The following is a 21,556-nucleotide window of genomic DNA, read 5'->3' on the forward strand; positions in this document are numbered from 1 at the left end:
TTCCATTAACTAGAGCCCAAAAATCTTACCATCAAAAGGAAGACACAAAATGTAATAAAATCATCTGTCCAGGAAGAGGAGAAAATTCTTGCCAGTCTAACCAGTCCTTGCTATAGTTTGTCAAGACTTGCTTTTGTTTACCACATTCAAATAGAATTTTATCTGTTCAGAATGGTTAGAAACTTTAGACTGCTCACTTATTAACCCTGGTGCCAAATGGGCTGAACTGAAAGACGCCTTCAGAAGCAGCAAATTATAACTTCTTTGTGTCTGTGAGGTTATTTCCAGAGAAGATTGGCATGTGTCAGTTAACTGAATGGAGAGGACCCACTTTCAATGTGAGCAGTTACCATCCAATTGGCTGGGGACCAGGTTGGAAAAGAAACCTGAAAAAGGGGAAACCAACTCCCTCTCACTTTGGCTCTTTCATTTGGAACTGGACTTTTTTTCCCTCTGATACTGCCTTGGATATAAGACTCCAACTTCTTTGGCGTCTGTACTCTGAGACTTGCACCAGTGGCCATTCACAGTTCTCAGGCCTTTTGCAGCAGAGTGAGGCTTCCAGCTTCTTGGACTGAGTCATACTACTGGCTGCCCTGGAGGTTCTTTGTGGTAGTTTCAGCCTCTATGGTCATGTGAAGCAACCTAAGAAATATATACATCCTTTATTCTATTGGTTCTGCTTCTCTAGAGAAGCCTAATACCTTAATTTTTTTGTTGTTGTTAGCAATTCACACAAATGTAAATTTAGGTATGATTCATCAAAATGCTAGGGATATTATTTTCAATCTTTGGGTGAAAACTGAAGAAAAATGAAAAAGGAAAAAAACTAAATGGAGTAAAAATACAAATACTATGAAGTGCAATGCCTTTAAGCTATAATCAATCCACTTTTAATTACTTACACCAATACATATGGTAGGCTTTACTTCTCAACTGTGTTTTATGTATATAATCAAGAGTTGATCTTAAACCAGTATACTTGAATTCCACAAGTTGCTTAGCATGAAAGAAGCTTCCTATACTAATCAATCCACACAATATTTCTGAATTTAGACACTATCATTCTAAATTCTTTACTTGAGACAGAATGTACAATAAAATAGGTTTCTATTCAAAGCAACAAATGGAAACAGCACACAACTCCCTGTACTCAACAACAAACACAATTTGCCTCTAGAAAGGAATCAATTGAGCAACTGAATTGTTTTTTATATTAATGAAAACGCAGCAGCAAACTGAAATTAAGATGATAATAGAGGTAAATATACACAGCAGTATTTTTAAATGGGTAAACAAAATGTTAGACATGCAAATTCTCACAAATTCACAATTCTCATGTGAAATAACTAAATAATGAAAAAGGCATTAGTCTGTAAGAAATGGTTTTCAGTTTCTACCATCCTAAATCCATATAACTACACATTTAAAAGTCTTATATTAAATTTCAGTGCATAATCTTGGAATGTTTACTAAGTAATTAAATTCACACCATAAAATGCTATATAAAAATAAACATCTTTCACAATACTTGTTTCAAAATGTGGCTAAAGTCCATTATGTTTACCAATATAAAGACTTCAAAATTGCGTTAACTTAGAAAATGAAGGGTGTCGCTCCCCCTCTTCGCAGAGGAACGACACAGGACCCTGCGCTGTTCTTTTGTCTGCTCGGCCCTCCCCGGGTTTGCTGCTAGTTCTTCCCGGGTTGGCTACCGACCCTTCCACCTCCGTGGAAGGGCAGTTCCCCCTGCCACTTTCCCCACTTCCGCGGGGGAGCGGCACACCGCCGGCCAGCTCTCTCGGGGGCTGCACAGGTGTTCCTTCAGATAGATGTTCCTCTTAGATGTTCCTGGTGCATGTTGTCTCTCTCCTCCTTTATAGTCCTCTTCCACCAATCCCAACTCTGCTACCCACACGCCGAGTACGCTGCTCTCCTCCAATCAGGAGCAGGTCCTGCTGTTTATTGGTTGAACTGGAGGCAGCTGTGTAGAAGCTGTTTCCTCCTCTCCCAGCGCCATATTGTGGGAGAGCAGATGCATAGAATAAGTCTTAATTCCAGTAACAGTCTAGTCCGAGTTGCTCCCCACAGAAGGGCAGAAATATAAACATATAAACATATTAAGCATTGTATATTTAATATTAAAAAACAAAAGCTTACACCTTAAGAAAGATAGTATTCTCATCTAAATCATTTTTTCTTCAAAAGTACACAAATACCAGCAGAAGTCTCTTAAAGATCAGGTTCATGGTCCTTTGGACAGTTCTGTGTCCTCTGGCAACTACAGTCATTGCTTAAATTTAATTAGTTGGGGCCGGTGCTGTGGCATAGTGGGTAAAACCTCTGCGTGCAGTGTCCACATCCCATGTAAGTGCCAGTTCAAGTCCAGGCTGCTCCACCTCTGATCCAGTTCCCTGCCAATGCTCCAGGGAAAGCAAAGGAAGATGGTTCAATTCCTTGGACCCCTACACCCACGTAGGAAACTTGGAAGAGGCTCCTGGCTCTTGGCTTCAGACCGACCCAGTTTGGGCCATTTGGGGCCATTAGAAGTGATCCAGTTGGATGGAAGACATTCTCTCTCTCTCTCTCTCTCTCTCTCTCTCTGCCTCTGCCTCTGCCTCTCTGTAATTCTGCCTTTCAAACAAATAAATAAATCATTAAAAATTATCAATCATTTATTGATCTCAGTGCGTCTTTCCTTGGGTCATTCCTCTTTTAGCTTGGCTATATCCTCTTTATTAAATAATTGGTTTTAAAGAACAAATACATTTCTATAAATTGGTTCTTAAACTTCATGAAAATGTGAACGAAATAAAAACTAAAAAACAAGATGATTTTGGAAACAGATCAGGGAGATAACTGACATTCAAAAACTAAACAATCAAAATATTAATAAACAGCATCACAATAGAATCAACAAATTAGAAATAACAAAAAACAAGGAGGTGGAATAAGATGGCTGTTGAATAAAATGTTTAGGTTATCTTCTCCCCACACAGATACCAGTGGAACAAGGAGTTATGAAAATTCAATGAGGCCACAGTGACTGGTTTTAGTACAAGAAAAAGATGCATTGATGAAAGCAGGAAGAGTCATCCATATCACCTCAACCCCAGCCTTGCCTTCCAACTAGGAGAGGAAAAGTAAACTAAAACCACATACTTGAATTAGTGTACCAGGCTCACTACATTACAATCAGTTCTCAGGGGTGGCATTTTATGTAGTGGTTAGGAACACCTCTTGGGACACTCACATTCCATACTGAAGTGTCCAACTTTGGTCTCTGGCTGCATTATCAATTCCAGCTTCCCACTAGTAGAGACCCTGGGTGGCAGCAGGCAATGGATCAAGTTGTTAGGTCCCAGTTATCCATGTGGAAGATTTTGATTGATGCGTTCCTGGCTCTTAGCTTCAGACTGGTTCAGCCCTGGATGTTGCGGACATTTGAGAATTAAGCCAGAGGATGGAAGATCTCTGTCTCTCTGCTTTTCAAATAAATAAATAAAAATAAAAAAACAACAGTGTTTGGTAGGGCACATGTCTCCTGCACCCATACCTGTACCTGCAAACTGAGTCTTTTTACACTCCTTATCACTGCTGCAGTCACCTGCTGCTTTCCCAAGTGTATTAGCAGAAAGTTGGACCCAAAGCAGAGTAGCCATGGTTCAAACTTGTACTCAGACATGGGATGCCAATGTTGCTGATGGCAGCTTAATCTGCAGCCCCACAACAATGGCACCTTTTTGTAGTTTTGTGAGGAACCTCATTTTTATAATATCTATCCTAATTTACATTCCCACCAACAGTGTACAAGAGTTTTCTTTTTAACAGCCATCTGACAGGTGAGAAGTGGTATCTTACGGTTTTAATTTAAAGTTCCCTGATATTAGTAATGTTGAGTATTTTTCCATATGCTTGTTGGTCATTTATGTCTTCTTTTAAGCAATATGTACTTATGTCCTTTCCCAAGTTATTTTCTTGCCACTGAGTTCTACATTTGAAATATTAACCACTTATCCTATATATGGCTTGAAAATCTTTCTCAATGTGTAAATTATCTCTACATTCTGTTGGTCCTTTCCTTTGCTGGGCAGAAGTTGTTTTAGTTTGATGTAATACTATTTGCTCATTTTTGTTCTGTTGCCTGGGCTCTTGGTTTCTTATCCAGAAAATTATTGCCTACAACAACGGCATGGAACTTCCCTCTTTGTTTTCTTCTTGAAGGCTTAGAATTTCAGATCTTACATACATTTTGAGATGACTTTTTAATATGATGGGAGATAAGAGTCTAATTTCCCTCTTCTAGATTTGGACATCCAGTTGTCCCGATGCCATCTGTTGATGAGGTTGTTCTTGTCCACTGTGTATTCTTGGCATTCAGGAAAAAAATCAACTGACTGTAAATATTTTATCTCTAGTTCTCTATTTTGATTCATCATATTTTATATACATAAAACATATATGTTGATATATGTGCTTTTAAGCAACATGTTTTAATTATTATACATTTTTGTATGTCTGAATTTGGTTTCAGTGTACTCTCAAGGATTCATATGTTGGTAGTACATAGTTGGGAGGGTGCAAGATAGATCTTTCCCCTTATGCTCAGATTCTTGTCTTGCTATGTGATCTCTCCTCCCACGGACTCCTGCCATTGTGATAACAAACATCACAAGGTTATATAGCCAAGGAGAATCTTACTAGTGCTGATGCTTTGCTGTTTGGACTTTCAGCCTCCAAAACTTTGAGCTAATTAATCCTCATTTCTTTATTAGGTACTTGGTCTCAGGCATTTCATTATTGTAACGAAATCAAAGACTAATGTAGTTTTGGTGTTAAGTATGAAACCATGTAACATAATGTCCCCAACTTTGGGTTTTCTTTTTTAAAGATTTATTTATTTGAAAGTCAGAGTTACACACAGAGAGAGGCAGAAAGAGAGAGAGAGAGGTCTTCCATCCGATGGTTCACTCCCCAGATGGCCACAACAGACAGAACTGTGCCAATCTGAAGCCAGGAGCCAGAAGCTTCTTCCGGTCTCCCACACAGGTACAGGGGCCCAAGGACCTGGGCCATCCTCTACTGCCTTTCCAGGCCACAGCAGAGAGCTGGACAGGAAGTAGAGCAGCCGGGTCTCGAACCGGCGCCCATACAGGATGCTGGCGCTACAGGCCAGGGCATTAACCCACTTGCACCACAGCGCTGGCCCCAAGCTTTGGGGTTTTTGCTTAGCATCACTTGAACTACTTGATTTCCTGTGTAGCTCCATATAAATTTCAGAAAATTTTAATATTACATTTATGAAATGTGCCTTCAGAATTTTGATAGGCACTTCTTTGAACCTACAGACCACTTTGGATAGAATTGGCATGTTAAAATTTCTAATCTAATATTAGAAATATATGAGTGATATATTTTCACTCATTTATGTCTTCTTCAATTTATTTCATCAATGTTTCATAGTTTCAGTCTATGGATACTCCATTTTCTTGGTTAAATTTACCCATACTTTTCTGGATAGCTACTGTAAATAGTATTGATGGCTTCATTTCTTCTGAAAAATCAGTTAATGTATAACAATTCTAACAGTTTTTGTATATTGATTCTATATTCTGTAACTTTACTGAGTTCATTAGTTCTACAAATGTTTTGGTAGTGTTCAGTTTTCTCTATTTATGGCCAAGCTGTCTGTAGAGACTAAACTAACTTTCTCCTATCTGATTTGGATGCATTTTCTTTCTTTCTCTTGCCTAATTGTTTGGGCCACTACTTCAAGTACCAATTTGAATATAAGTGGACACCACTGTATTGCTCCTTAGAGGAAGTTTGCAACTTTTCAGTTTGAGGACCTTGTTGGCTATGGGTTTGTCACACATGACCTTTATTGTGCTGATGTATATTCCTCTATTCCTAATTTGCAGAGCTTTTTATCATGAAAAGATGTTGAATTTTATATCTTTTGGTATCTACTGAAATGAGCATGTGTTTTTACCTTTACCCTATTAATGTGGTATATCACATTTATCTATTTGTGTCAAACAATCACTGTATCCTGGTGATAAATCATACTCAACCCAAATGAATGATACTTTCGATGTGCTGCTAAACTCAGTTTGCAAGTATTTTGTTCAGAATTTTTGAACCTATGTTCATCAGGAAATCTGCCCCGTAATTTTATTTTTCTTTGGTATTCTTGTATAATGTTTTTTATAGGGATAATGATGGCATCATAAAATGGGCTAGGAAATGTCCCCTGCTTTTCAATTTTTTGGAAAAATTTGAGAAGGATTGGCACTAATTCTTTAAATGTTTGGTAGAATTTATTTGTGAAGCAATCAGATCCTGGGCTTCTCTTTGTTGGGATATTGTTATTACTGATTCAATCTCTTTTCTAGTAAGATTTTCTATTTCTGATTCCGTTTTGGTGGGTTGAATGAGGATATTCCAAAGCTCCATAGAAAAGACATATGAAATAACTATGCATGGATTTTTGTGCCAGAATAAACTTATCTTTTAATTTCATTTTTCTATGAACTTTCTGAAGTCACCTGGGATGTTTTAGGAATTTATCCGTTTCTTCTAAGTTATTCAATTTGTCATAGGACTCTTCAGTTTTTCTATGATCCTATTTCTGTGGCATTAGTTTGAATGTCTTCCCTTTGATTTTTTGAGTCTTCTCCATTTTATCTTCTTAAAAACTCCATTAGTTTTGTTGCCTTTTTCTACTGTTTTTCTAGTCTTGGTTCTGCTCTCATATTTATTTCCTTCCTTCTGCTAACTTTTGGCTTAGTATGTCTATTCTTTTGTAGTTCCCTAAAGTGTTAAGATCGTTATTCTTTTTTGATGTACGTGATTATTTCTATGAATTTCCCTCTTACAGCAGCTTTTACTAGTACCCAAATTTTGGTACACTGCATTTCTATTTTTTCCATTTTTTTCTCAGCGCATTTTTAACTCTGCTTTTTTCCTTTGACTCATTATTTGTACAGGTGTCTGTTGCTTAACATTCAAATATATTTGAATTTTTGGAAATTTATCCTATTGATTTCTAGTTTTATACTATTGTGATCAGAAAATATATTTGGGATTATTTCATCTTAAATTTATTGTCTTGCTCTTTTGCTTAACATATAATTTATCCTGGACAATGTTCTATGTGCACCTAATGTGTACTTTGCTGTTTGGTGAAATGCTAGGCACCGATCTGTTACATCCATTTGCTCAAAAGTTTAGTTCAATTCAAAAATTTCCTTACTTCTTTTATTTCTGGATGACCTGTTCACTGCTAAGAGTGAGGAACTGAAGTCTCCTACTATTAATGTGTTGTAGTCTACCTTTCCCTTCAGATCTATAAATATTTGTTTTAAATATGTAGGTGATTTGATGCTGAATGCATATATTTACATTATTTACAGTTCTTACATTTTCTTGAAGAATTGATGCCTTTATCAAATGACAAGCGTCTCTATAAAGTTTTTTACTTAGTACTTGTTTTATTTGAGATAAGTATAGAAGCCTCTGTTGTATTTTGTTTTCCATTTGCTTGGCATATATTTTCCAGTCCTTAAGATACAATCAATGTATAGCACTCTTACAGGCACCATATAGTTGGGTTTCTACAGAGAATTTAATATAATTATATTCAAGGTGATTATTGATAAAGACTTACTATTGCTATTTTCCTAAATGCTTTCTGGTTGTTTTGTATATGCCACATTACTTTGCACCTTTGTGATTAGATCATTTGCTTTAGCAGTATGCTTTAGTTTCTTAACTCTTTTCCATATCTCCAATAAGTTTTGCTTTGAGATCATTATATTTAAATAAAATATTATTGTAGCAGGTTACTCTGATACAAATTAACATTAAACAAGAAAAAATTTAAGCTTTTTCTTCTTCTTTCCTATACTATTTTTGATATCATAATTTACATCTTTTTATACTGGGTATCCTCTAACAAATTATTGTACCTATATTTTAATTTTCATACAAAAGATATGGGATTTACACATCATCACTACAGTATTCAAGTGTTCTAAACTTGACTATGTACTTATATATACTAGTTGAGTTTTATTTATACAGAATTCATTTCTTTCAGCTTGAGGAACTCTCCTTATGTCTTATATGGCAAGTCTAGTGGTGATAAACTCCCACAGTTTTTGTTTGCCTGGGAAAGCATTTAGTTCCCCTTAATTTATGAAGTACAGGTTTGCTGCGTTATGTATTCATGGCTGCACAGTTGGTTTTATTACGCTTTCCGTTTAGATCTCTGAATGTATTATCACACTCTGGCCTTTAAAGTTTGTGTTGGGCTAAATAGCTTATTATTATCTTATGTGATATGCTGTTTTCAGGATATGTGTAGAGAATCCTGACAATCCTGCACCTGTGTACTTATAACTTTCCTGAGATTTGGGTAGTTTCAGGTATTATTTATTTATTTTCTGTGAAAGATTTATTTATTTTACTTGAAAGAGTTACACAGAGAGAGGAGAGGAAGAGAGAGAGAGAGGTCTTCCATCCTCTGGTTCACTCTCCAATTGGCCACAATTGCTAGAGCTGCGCCGATCTAAAGCCACACCCAGGAGCTTCCTCCATGTCTCTGATGGGGGTGCAAAGGCTCAAGGACTTGGGCCATCTTCTACTGCTTTCCTAGGCCATAGCAAAGAGCTGGATTGGAAGGGGAGCAGCCAGGATTCGAAATGGTGCCACATGGGATGCCAGCATTGCAGACGGTAGGTTTACCCACTATGCCACACTGCCAGCCCCAGTGAGCCCTCCCCCATTTTCTTCTTGAATTCAGATAATGTGAATGTTAATTCTCTTGGTAATGTCCTATAAGTCCTATAATCTTTCTTGATTTCTTCCCATTTCTCTTCTATATAATTTGAAATGTCTTCAAGTTCACATATTGTTTTTTCTACTTGATCAATTCTGCTATTCATGCTGTCTACGGAATTTCACATTTCATTCACTGTATACATAAGCTCTAATATTTGTCTTTTTTATTAAATATTTCAATCCTTCTTAAATTTCTTATTTAACTCATTTATTGTTTCTCTCATTTTTTTGAATTCTCTGTATTTTGAGGCTCCTTAAAGTGATCAATTAAAAATTTTGATACATAGCTTGTAGATCTCCATTTGTTTGGGATCAATTACTAGGAAATTATTTTGTTCGATTGAGGGTGGTATATCTCTTCGGTTTTCCATGTTCCTTGTTGTCTTATAATGATGTCTGCACATCTAGTGGAACAGTCATCTGTTCCATATTGCTTTCAATGGAAGAAAGGCATTCCAATAGCAGAAGGTGCTAAGGCATTTCCTGGATGAAGTTCAATAGTTTCGATTCTACTAAGGATGGAACAGCATATACTTGGTGTTCTGTCAGCTGAGGTCAGTGGTGATGAAGACTGCAAGAATTCTAAGAATTCTTGGAAGCCAATGATGTGGTTGCCTGCAGCAGTAACAAGAGCTTTTGGGGTCTTCCTGATCTCTTTTTGTCCTACCAGGAGAGTTGTGGCTGAGGGGATTATCCTTGGCACTAGCTCTGACTTGTAGGACTGATCATGATAGCAGTGGCACAGATGCCTGATAATGCCTGTGGAGCAGCCAGAGGGCAGAATCATGAAACATGGGCACAGACAGGGCTACATCTTTTGGTCTAGGGCATTAATGGCACCACCAGCACTCGGAGTCAGACAACTTAATTTCACACTGAAAGAGTATGCATGGCAAGGGAGCTTATGAAAATGTGGAGCTAGGGAGCCTAGGACAAGAAGCACAGGCATGCACCAAGCTATAGAGGCTCCTACATTTAGGAGATGAGATAGTTTTCCATGGTGGCTGAGCTGGTGTCCAGAACAAGGGCATGTGCATACTTTGGTTCTATGGTCCAAGATGTAATCTAGCATTCTATGGCAGTGGCTTTACCATGTGGGGCATACACACACAAAGCACTAACAGCCAGGGTCTGAAATGTGTGCACTTGCAGAGCAGCCACAGCTTACAGGTATAGTGCATGAATGGATTTGAGAGAGGTAGTGGCTCCACTGAAGTGGGAGTGAGAAAGAGTGCTGCAGCCTCACATCCTTCTGTAGAGTGATTGGGCAGGAACAATTTCTGGTTAACTCATGGCAACAGGTATCAGTGTCTTCTGTGCAGCAGGTCACTAGGGACACTAGTTGTTCCCAATATGGTTAATATCAGCATCCTCTTTGCTTCTAATTGTCTCTTGGCATCTCAGGCCAGCCAATATTCTCCACTTTTTTACTCCATTGTGTTGCAGTTTCTTAAATGGATTCTTGTACACTCCCAGAGTTATTTTGACTCACAAATAGCTGTTTTGGAAGAATTAAGGCTGGTATCAGCTATTGAACTGCTTTGATTATATCACTCCCAAAAATTCCTAAAAACAGAAGTGGACAGTCTCTTTTATTTTTCATTTTTATTTATTCCATAAGATGACAGAAAGAGAGCACTCCAATTTCTGGTTTAGTCAAAAATTCCTGCTAATACTGGTTCAGGCCAAGCTGAAGTCAGGGGCCAAGAACTCAGTCTAGTTCTCTCACATGGGTGACAGGATTCCAACTATGCAGACACCATCATAGACTCTCAGAATGTGCATTAGCAGGAGTATGGCATCAAATGCAAAGTATACAGACACAAACTGTAAACTCCTTGAACACTCCAGGAGTGTGGTCTCCATTATATTTCAGGCCTGGTCTTTACATTCCCTTGAATATGGAAAAGATCTGTAATCAAATATATGGCAATGATGACAGGATATATGTGATTGTGTTCATGTCATTATGTGATTACATGCATAAGGATTTAGCAACCATATTGCAGGAATTCCCTTGTCTCTGGCTGTGAGGAAGCAAGTGGCCATTTTGGGGAAGATTGTGTGGGAAGGAACTGTTAATTCCTTTGAGTTGAGGGCAGCCTCTGGTTGAAAGGAAATGAATGCTACATACAACCATATCAGTGAGAAACTAGATATTTCCCCAGTTCAGCCTCCAGATAAGAATCCTGTCCTGTCTAAAGCTGTGATTGCAGCCATGGGAAATCATAAGCAGACTAAGCTGTGTTTGAACTCCTGAAACAAAGAAGTCATGAGATCTTAAATGTATGCTATTTAAGCTGCTAAATTACTAGCAATTTGCTATGCAGCAAGAAGAAACTAGTATTAATGTTATAATGAAGTTTTCATCTTTCATTATGCTACTCATTTTCTATTTGTCCCATCTGTATTTTGTTTCCCTTTTACTCTACTATCTTCATTTTAACTGAGTATTTTTAACTCCATTTGTATCTTGTGTGGCTTTACTAAATACAAATACCTATTTTTTATTAGGGCCTGCTTTAAAGTTTATAATTAAACATCCTTATCATCTCAAAGTCTATATCAAGATATATCATGATACTTGGAGTACAGTGAAAAAACACTTGTATGAGTATACTTCCATTTCTCTCCTTCCCATCTTTGTTTTACTGGTTTTTTAATATTTCAAATATACTTCCAGACAGCATTTTATTTATGATGTTCTTTTTTGATTGCTCTTTTCTTAAAATTTTCTTGAAGTACACATATTTCATGTACTCCATATCTATACATTTAGGAATATAGAGCAGCTTTCCACTCTACCCTCCCTCCAACCCACGCTCCAACTCTTCTTCTTCCAACTCTTCTTCATCCTCCCTCTCCTAATCTGCTCTTAATTTTTACAAAGACCTATCCTGAGTTTACATTATACTCACAAAGAGTTCAATGCATAGTATAAAGAAAAAAATAGTTCCTCAACAGAAGAGATAAGAGCTAGAAATTATTATCAACTCTCAAAATGTCAATTTCACTCAAATACATGACATTTTAGATACTCTACTAGTTGCCACAAATCAGAAAAAAACATGTGGTAACTGTTGTTTTGTATAAAGGTTTCCAGTTGCATACATTTTATTGAAAAAGACAGGATTCCATTCTTTTTCACAGCTGAGTAGCACACCATAGTGTATATGTGCCATAATTTCTTTATCTTTTCTTCAGTTGATGGACATATCTGGGGTGACACCACATCTTAGCTACTGTGAACTGAACTACAATAAACATATGGGTACAGATAACTCTTTCATATGCTGATTTCATTTTCCTTGGGTAATGGTAGGATTGCTGGGTCATGTAACAGATTCATTTTCAGATTTCTGAGGTATCTCCATACTATCTTCCACAATGGCTGCCCAACTATACATCCTCACCTACCATGGACTAGAATACTTCCCGTCCCCCAACCTCATCAGCATTTATTATTTGTTGATTTCTGTATGAGAGCCATTCTAATGGGGTGAAGTAAAACCTCATTGTGGTTTTGATTTGCATTTCCCTGACAGCTCATAATCCTGAGCATTTTTTCATGTGTCTGTTGGCCATTTGAATTTCTTCTTTTGAAAAATCCTGTTCAAGTCCTTTGCCCATCTCTTAATTGGGTTGTTCTATTGTTGTGTTTCTTGAGCTCTTTATAGACTCTAAATATTAATCCTTTATAGTTGCATAGTTTGCAAATATTTTCTCCAACTCTGTCAGTTGCCTCTTAGCTTTGCTGTGCAGAAGCTTCTCAGCTTGATGTAATCTCATTGTCAATTTTAATTGCCTGTGCTTCTGGCGTCTTTCCAAAGAAGTCTTTGCCTATACCAATGTCTTGCAGAGTATCCCCAGTGTTTTGTTTGTTTGTTTGTTTGACAGGCAGAGTTAGACAGTGAAAGAGACAGAGAGAAAGGTCTTCCTTTTTCCATTGGTTCACCCCCAAAGTGGCCACTATAGCCAGCGCGTTGCGGCTGGTGCGCTGTGCCGATCTGAAGCCAGGAGCCAGGTGCTTCCTCCTGATCTCCCATGCAGGTGCAGGGCCCAAGGACCTGGGCCATCCTCCACTGCACTCATGGGTCACAGCAGAGAGCTGGAATGGAAGAGGAGCAACCGGGACAGAATCTGGTGCCTCAACTGGGACTAGAACCCAGGGTGCCAATGCTGCAGGTGGAGGATTAGCCTAGTGAGCCGCGGCACCGGCCCAATGTTCTTTAGCACTTTGATGGTATCAGATTGTAGATTTAGGTCTTTGATCCATTTTGACTGGAGTTTTTGTAAGGTGTAAGGTAGGGTTCTTGCATCATACTTCTGCACGCAGAGAACCAGTTTCCCCAGCACCATTCATAAAAGAGACTGTCCTTGCTCCAGAGATGATTTTAGTTCCTTTGTTAAAGACAAGTTGGTTATAGATGTGTGGATTGATTACTGGAGTTTCTGTTCTGTACTTTTGGTCTACATGTTTGTTTGTTTTTGGCCAGTACTAGGCTGTTTGGTTATAACTGTCCTGTAGTATGTCTTGAAATCTGATATTGTGATGCCTCTGGCTTTTTGTTGTACAAGATTAGCTATTCTGGGTTTCTTGTGTTTCCATATGAATTTTACCATAATTTTTTCTAGATCAGAGAATGTGGTTGGTATGTTGAATGGGATCACATTGAATCTGTAAATTGCTTTTGGTAGTAAGGACATTTTGATATTAATACTTCTAAACCATGAACATGGAACATTTTTCCATTTTTGCATCTTCTTCTATTTATGTTTTATAATTTTCATCATAGAACTCTTTGACATCCTTGGTTAAATTTATTCCAAGGTATTTAATTTTTTTGTAGCTATTGTGAATGAGATTGATTTTAGAAGTTCTTTCTCAGCCATGGCACTATCTGTGTATAAAAAGGACACTGATTTTTGTGTGTTAATTTTATATCCAGCCACTTGACCAAATTCTTATGAGTTCCAACAGTCTTTCAGTGGAGTCTTTTGGTTTCCCTATAAATAGAAATATGTCATCTACAAATAGGAATAGATAGCTTAACTTCCTCCTTTCAATTTTGTATTCCTTTTATTTCATTTACTTGCCTAATATCTCTAAGTAAAACTTTCAGGTTTATATTGAGTTGGTAATTTCTAGCTTCATTCCATGTGCCCAGGGAAGATACATGGTATGATTTTGATTGTTTTGAATTTGCTAAGCCTTGCTTTATATCCTAGCATATGATCTATCAAACAGGACATTCCTACATGGATGAGAAGAACATGCATTCTGCAATTGTGGGATGAAAGATTCTGAAGATATTAGTTAGGTCCAGTTGGTCCATAGTGTAGATTAGCTCTGTTGTTCTTTGTTGATTTTCTGCCTAACTGATCTGTCCATTGACGAAAGTAGGGTGTTGAAGTCTCCCATTACTATTGTATTGGAATCTGTGTCTCCCTTTAGATCCATTAACATTTGTTTTATATAGCCAGTTGCCCTGGGATTTGGTGCATATACATTTATCACAGTCACATATTCCTTTATAATTGATATCTTAATCATTATATAGTTCCCTTCTTTGTCTCCTTCAACAGTTTTTGTGTTAACATCTATTTTGTTCTATCATAGGATAGCCACACCTGATGGTTTCTGCTTTTTGTTAGCATGGAATATCTTGTTTCATCCTTTCACTTTCCATCTGTGTCTATCTTTGTTGATGAGGTGTGTTTCTAGTAAGGGGCAAGTAGATGGCTCTTGTTATTTAATTCATTCAGCCATCCTATATCTAATTGGAGGGTTTAGGCTATTTATATTCAAGGTTACTATTTAAGGTTACTATTCATACGTACCAACTTGGCTCTGCCATTTTTCTGTAAGTATTCCTACTGTTTGCTTTGGATTTCCTTTGTACTTTTACTTGGAGATTTTCTGTCTTCACATTTTTTTCATAATGATGACTTTTTGTGTGTTTCTGTAACACATCCTTAAGCATTTTTGTAAGGCTAGGTGAGTGATGACAAAGTCTTTCCATTTTTGTTTGCTATGGAAAGCCTTTATTTCACCTTCATCATAAATGGGAGCTTTTCAGGACTCAGTATTCTGGGTTGACAGTTTTTTGTTTTTTGTTTTTTTTTCTTTTAAAACTCTGACTATGTCTCTCTATTCTATACTAGTGTGTAAGGTTTCAGGCACTTCGATCTCTTCATTTTCACATTCTAACATTGAAGTGTTGCTGTGCTCCTTTGTGGGGGGTCATTTTGTCTCCCTTATTCTTGTTTCTTGAATTTCTACATTTATTTTTAGGCATTTGTGGACACACTTATTGGGTTTTTTCCTCTGATGACTTTTATCTGTGAACTATTCCTCTGTAGCTTAGTGGATTATCTCCTTTCAGTGAACACCCAGAGATGTGTGCTGTAGGTGGCCCACAAGTTCTGGTCAATGTTCCAGGCAAGTATGCAGGTTGATACACAAGTTAGGCATGGTAGATTTCTTTTTAACAGAAAGGAGGATATGATACCTTTGTTGGTGTAATCATACCCTCACCTACTCTCTCCCAAGGTGATGAAATCCGAGGTATCAGCTCACAGTGAGTGTAATATTCATCTGCATTGCCGCACACATTCACAGCACAAAGGGTCTGTGAAGTCCTCAGTGTGAACGTGGGTCTCATTGCAATGACCCACCCCAGGCAATTAGGGAGCTCTGAGCATGTAGAGGCATTCACATTGATTGCTCAGAGACCCAGTTACACTTAGACCCTCTCATGCAGTCACAGGGTTTCCAGTCTTAGCACACAAGGCTCCCACAATCACAGTGTGCAGAGGATCCACTCTGCCCCATCAGCCTGTCCCAGCTACAGAGACACAGACACATTCTCAGAGCCAGCTGCCTGTTGGTGCTCTACCTACGTGGTTTGAGCCCTGGAGCCTGTAGTATTTTGAGAGGCTGGAAGCACCTCACAGTCATATGTGGGTGCCCAGTCCCCAGTGGACTGCCCCACCCACCCACCAGACTCTAAGTCAGTGGGGAATGTGGATTTTTCCCTCTGGATCACACCCATGCAAAGAGCCACTGACTGCAGCCCCTACTCACTTCACAATGTTGCCTCCTCCCGCCAGTTGCTGGGTGCACACACCCAATGTGTTGTCATTGCTACTGCTGACAAGATGTTATCTTGTCGCGGCCAGTTGCTGGGTGCACACACAATAGCTCCCGCAGCTGCTGCTGACGCCCAAAATGTTGCCCATTTCACTCAGCCAGTTGCTGGCTGCTGTTGTGGGGGAACTGAGAGAAATGTGCCCTGTTTTTTTCACTGAGTTAGCGGGTATCCTATCCCCCTTGGGATTTCAGGCCTGATTCACACCAAGCTCTCCCCCTGGCTATATCACTAGTGGCATGGGCTGCTGCAGTCAGTCTGATTTTACCTCACTCTCCAAAGCTGACGCTTTCTCCAGCTCTCAGCTGCTAGTGTCATTTGTGTGGCCATGTTCATGCTCTCCATCCACTCCTTCCACACAGATCCATGGCATCTCTCTTCTTTCCATAGAATTTCTAGTGTGGTTTTCTAACTTTCCACTGAGAATATACCCCCTCCTTATTTTTCCTTTCTTTACTATTTACCTATAGCCTAGAGTAATATGCCCTTTTCCTATTCAGCCATCTTGGAATCTATTGTGATATTATGATTTATTACATTTCTACATATTATAACCTCCACATACTAGTTTTAACATTGATATATCTTTTAAAGAAATTTAGAGAATAAAACATTTACTGACATATGTAGTTATCATTTCAGTATTTTCCATGGCTGTTAATTTTTATTCAATGTCAGACATTTGACATGTTGTAGATACTGTGTATATTTTTATTCCTGTACATATTTTTGAGCTTTCTTCTGGAACAAATTTATGTTTCTTGAAAACAAATTACTTTTTTTTTTTTTTTTTTTTTTTTTTTTTTACAGGCAGAGTGGACAGTGAGAGAGAGAGACAGAGAGAAAGGTCTTCCTTTGCCGTTGGTTCACCCTCCAATGGCCGCCGCGGCCGGCGCGCTGCGGCTGGCGCACCGCACTGATCCGATGGCAGGAGCCAGGAGCCAGGTGCTTTTCCTGGTCTCCCATGGGGTGCAGGGCCCAAGCACCTGGGCCATCCTCCACTGCACTCCCTGGCCACAGCAGAGAGCTGGCCTGGAAGAGGGGCAACCGGGACAGAATCCGGCGCCCCAACCGGGACTAGAACCCGGTGTGCCGACGCCGCTAGGCGGAGGATTAGCCTAGTGAGCCGCGGCGCCGGCCACAAATTACTTTTTAACAACTGTTTGTCAAGACTATATCAGTGCTCAAACTCTGAATAATTATTCTAGAGTACTGAGCAATTATTCTACACCACACACCACCATTAGGTATACTCTGCACAATTTCCATTTCAAAATTCCTGAAGCTTTTCATTCAAGCCAGTAGAAAACACTACCTCTAATTCTTTCAGGTAGGTCAATCTTTGCCTAGTCACAGGCATAGTTTCCTCACAAGTATGCATTAATCAGTACACAAAGGCACAAATGTGGTCTCCACACATCTCTGGAGTTCTCTCTCTGTGCAGTGATCTCTCTCAAAATCTTTTCTAGAAGTCGTTCTTATTGTCTTCATCTCTCTAAGCCCTCAGCTCTATTTCCTCAACTTGAGCAGATCAATAGGCTATGACTAGATCCCCCAATCTAGCACCATATCACAGAAACTTTTTCAAAGCAACAAAACAGGCCAACTGTAGGGCTCACCTCATTTGTTTCCCATCACTTAGAAATCACTGTACTTTACTGCACATCTTGAAAACTTGGGCACACTGTTGGTTGTTTTAGGTACCAGAGTAATGTAGTTATTCTATCTTTTCTGGAAGCATAATTCTTGAGTTATTTCTCATGCATTAGAAAAACTAACTCAGTTTTAAACTAAACACAGAAGGCAGAGCAAATGAGTAACAATTTTAGAATTACTGGTGAATAGTGGCTGCTCTGTTCCTATTGCTTTCTTTTTCAATGAATCTACCTACTGCTGTTAATGAAAACTCCTCTTACTATATAGTATATTTTGGGAGTGGGAGGAATTGTGTGTGTGTGTGTGTGTGTGTGTGTGTATGTAAGGGGTGCAGATAATTTGCCCAATCAGTTTACAGGTCTTCAGACTAAGTGGAAACACACCTAACTTTGTCTCCTTCTGTATGTGTCTTGTATGAAATGCTGAACCTCAAGACTAAGCTTACTACCCTACTTGAATTAGTCTTCCTTAGCAAATTTTGAATAAATTCATCATGTAACAATGTTTATTTGTGGCAAGGAACAAATTGTGGTACATTAAAGATAGTCACAAGTTACTTCACATTCCTCTCATCAAGAAGCAGGATTATAATAACTGTTGAATGTATGTGGACTCTAAAACAGTGCTCACAATCAGAATACAGCAAAAATGAAGTTGAACCAATAGCTGAGACCAGACCCGAAGAGACTGGCACCTTCTACATCTTATGTCTTAGAACTATTCTTTGCAATGGTTGCCCTGGCGGAAGCCAAACACTGTAGAGCAAGTCCAGCTACTCTGAAATAGCCATACCTGGAGAAAGTGACTCCTGCCAGTGCCCAGGTTTTCATCAGTCTAGCCTAGGCCCAGACATGTGAGTGAAGGAGCATTTTGAATAGTCCATGCCCAGAAAATATCATGTGAAGAACAAGGCCCTGTCATCTCCAGATGTTGAACTACTCCAGTTAAGGCCCTATACATAATTTGAAGAGGCAAATCATCCAGCAAAGCCCAGACCAAATGCTTTAGCTAAAAACCATGAGATATAAAAACAATTGTTATGATAATAAGCTATAAAGTTTTGAAGTAATTTTTAATGCAGTAATAAATAATCAGAATAGGAGAAAAATCAGGAGTTCAGCATAGATTTGTCTATTACAGATACAGATACAGTAGAAATGTCAAGCTGGTTTTGAACACATAAGTCTGCAGTTATGGATGATGTGTATAGCAAGATATAAATTTGCAAGATATCCTCTTTAGCCTATACTAATTTTTTCCAAAATATTTATTATTTATGGTTTTTTCTAAGTAATTTATTAATTTTGTTTAATATTCACTATCCGTATACTCCTTTTTAAACCCCTCAAAAAGAAAGATATTTTATTCTCTGAGCTATCACCAGCATGCAGAATTATTGGTCGTACATGGAAGACAAATATTTGCTGAAGAAATGAGTCAACTTAAAAATTGTACTTAAAAATATTTTAACCATGAGATTACTCTGAGAGCCCGTATACTGAGTAAAAACAAAAGGTCAGGCTTGAATATAGTCATGTAAACATTTAGGAAGTTGAGCAGATAAAGAGAAACCAGTAAAAAAAGAAGTGATCAAATATGTCTGCTGACAGGTAGAACAAAATGAACACTGAACATTATTTGCTAGATTTATCTATGTGGAAGGTCACTGATGATATCCACAAAGAACAGTTTAGTAACACAGATGAGGATAAAGTCTAACTGTACAAAGAATAGAAAAAGACTGAAGACAGAAGAAACAGATCTTTTTTAAATGAGTTCAGCCGTCAACTGGAGAAATGGTTAAAGGGGGATATGATGCCAGAAATTGTTATTGATGTACTACAGAATGTTTTTGTATTCTAAAAGAAATAATCCTTTACAGAGGAGGAAAAAATAATAAATATATATACAGAAGGGGCAACTAAATAAGTGAGAAGGGATGAAATCCAATACAAAAGTGAGTGAATTGGTCCTAGATAAGAGCAGTAAAATAATTTATCCATTATCAAAAAAAAACTATAATACATGGACACAAATGCAGGTATATTCATGGATATGATCAAAAGTCCTTTCTCCTTCTTATTCCTTCAGTAAAATAGGAAGCAAGGTTATCCACTGAAAATGAAGAAGAAATTTAAAAAGTTCTTTACCACTGTACTCAAATATGCCTCTCAGAATATTTTATATTATAATTATTTATAAACATGTCTCTCTACTAAACTAAAAAACAATTCGAAGTAGAAGTACTTTTTATCTTTGCACTATGAGCCGGTAACATGATTTTCTATAATAAAATGTTTAACTCATTGACAGAATAAGTCAATGTTAAAATTTCCTTTCAGACTTTGAAGCAAAGTTAAGAGTTTGAAAACATCAGTACACACATAGTACTGTCAAGCATCTAAGTGAGATTATTCAAATTACTGCAAAATTTAAGTATTAAAAAACTAAAGCCATTTAACTTCAACTTGTGAACAAAATTATAACTAGAACAAAAACATTTCTTTAACTTACCAAGGAAATAATGAGACACTGGTATTAAAATTAAATGCTTGGAACATGAGTTATACTTAGGAGATGCTTCACACTGAGGTCAGATATTAAACATTTCGTGACAAAATTTCAAGGTCCAGCTTCCAAAAATTCATTTGAATAGGGGTTACTACAACAGTAACTTTGATATAAAAAAAAAAGCAGGAACATTCTCAGACCACAGCCATATTTGTGACTAGAGGGATGCTATCTTGATGCTTAATGTTGAATGCAAATAAAAATTAAGGTATTAGGTCAAGTAAAAGACAAAAGAATATGCTTCTAACATTAAAGTATCCTCATTATCATAGCAATGTAACAATGATTTGGCTATAAATTCTAAATTTCACACAAACTCTAAATGATTATAAATTGTGCTATTAGGAACAATTACTTTTAAAAGCACCAAAATTCAAAGACATTAGTTAAAAATGCAGAAACAAAAACAAACTTGACTGATGCATATATTTTCATTAACATTTAATCAAAAGACTTGTGGGACATTACTTTTTCCTTTAACTAAAATAACAGTAGTAATACTCTAAGCTACTAGCTCTCCTGGAACATTCTATGAAAAGAGATTCTAATTATTATTGAAAATGCCAAGTCTTATAGTTAAAAGTACAAAAGAAGCCAGGAAATAGAAAACTATTTTAAAGCAGGCCCACTTTCTCTAGATCAAAGATTTGCCATACTTCCTAGATATTCTTTCAGAAAAGCCCTATCTCTAGATGAACTGAATAGCTTGGAGAACCAAGAAGTAGGTACAAAACAGGAATTTGTATCCAATACATCTGCTATTACTCGTACATGGTAACTAATATGAAGTTCATAGGAGCAAGTAAGGAAGAAAACAACAAAATCCAACAAACAAGACTCTCAGAAAGCCAGGGAAGTATGCTGCCATTATACTTCTTCCTTATGACCTGAGAATCACTTGTTTACTTAGATAACAAAGAAATACAATTGAATGAGATCTGAAGAATTAAAACTAAAAGATACACTCTAACATTTTTTACTTTTGGTGAAGTCATATGGTTTCCACCACTGAGCAAACTGCAGGGCTTTCTTCCTCTGGTCTTCAAAGTTTTCCCGAATCCCTTTCCTCCAAAGTCTTGGTTCTAAATCCAACATTCCACCAATGATTTCCTTTTAAATGAGAAAATTCATGCATATAAAAATAATGGAAATCAAAATGAAACTATTTGCTTGTTCTATTAAATAAAACATTCTCCATAACATTTAAATATGCATAAATACTAGGTTTAAATTAAAAAATATTGCTTTTAATTAGTTCTAACTATGTAAGCTCTTTAATTATAGTAGTCCTAACCATGTTTCATCTCAAGCAATTTGCTCATGTTCTCACTTGT

At 37.5% G+C, this 21,556-nt stretch overlaps 1 protein-coding gene across 3 annotated transcripts in view; it reads right to left on the reverse strand.

Annotated features, from left to right (window-relative positions):
- CWF19L2 (CWF19 like cell cycle control factor 2) overlaps positions 1 to 21,556 on the reverse strand; it is a 220,414-nt gene that overhangs the window by 26,783 nt on the left and 172,075 nt on the right. For 2 of the 3 annotated variants that reach the window (XM_008261932.4, XM_008261926.4), the window contains exon 18: positions 21,203 to 21,332. In XM_008261932.4, the coding sequence (XP_008260154.2) occupies positions 21,203 to 21,332 (130 nt within the window). Of the gene's footprint in view, positions 1 to 18,138; positions 21,333 to 21,556 lie in introns of those variants that run through there. The other variant, XM_008261936.4, reaches the window with a different exon arrangement.

Source organism: Oryctolagus cuniculus, chromosome 1 (genome assembly GCF_964237555.1).
Source record: "Oryctolagus cuniculus chromosome 1, mOryCun1.1, whole genome shotgun sequence".
Lineage (NCBI taxonomy): Eukaryota > Metazoa > Chordata > Mammalia > Lagomorpha > Leporidae > Oryctolagus > Oryctolagus cuniculus.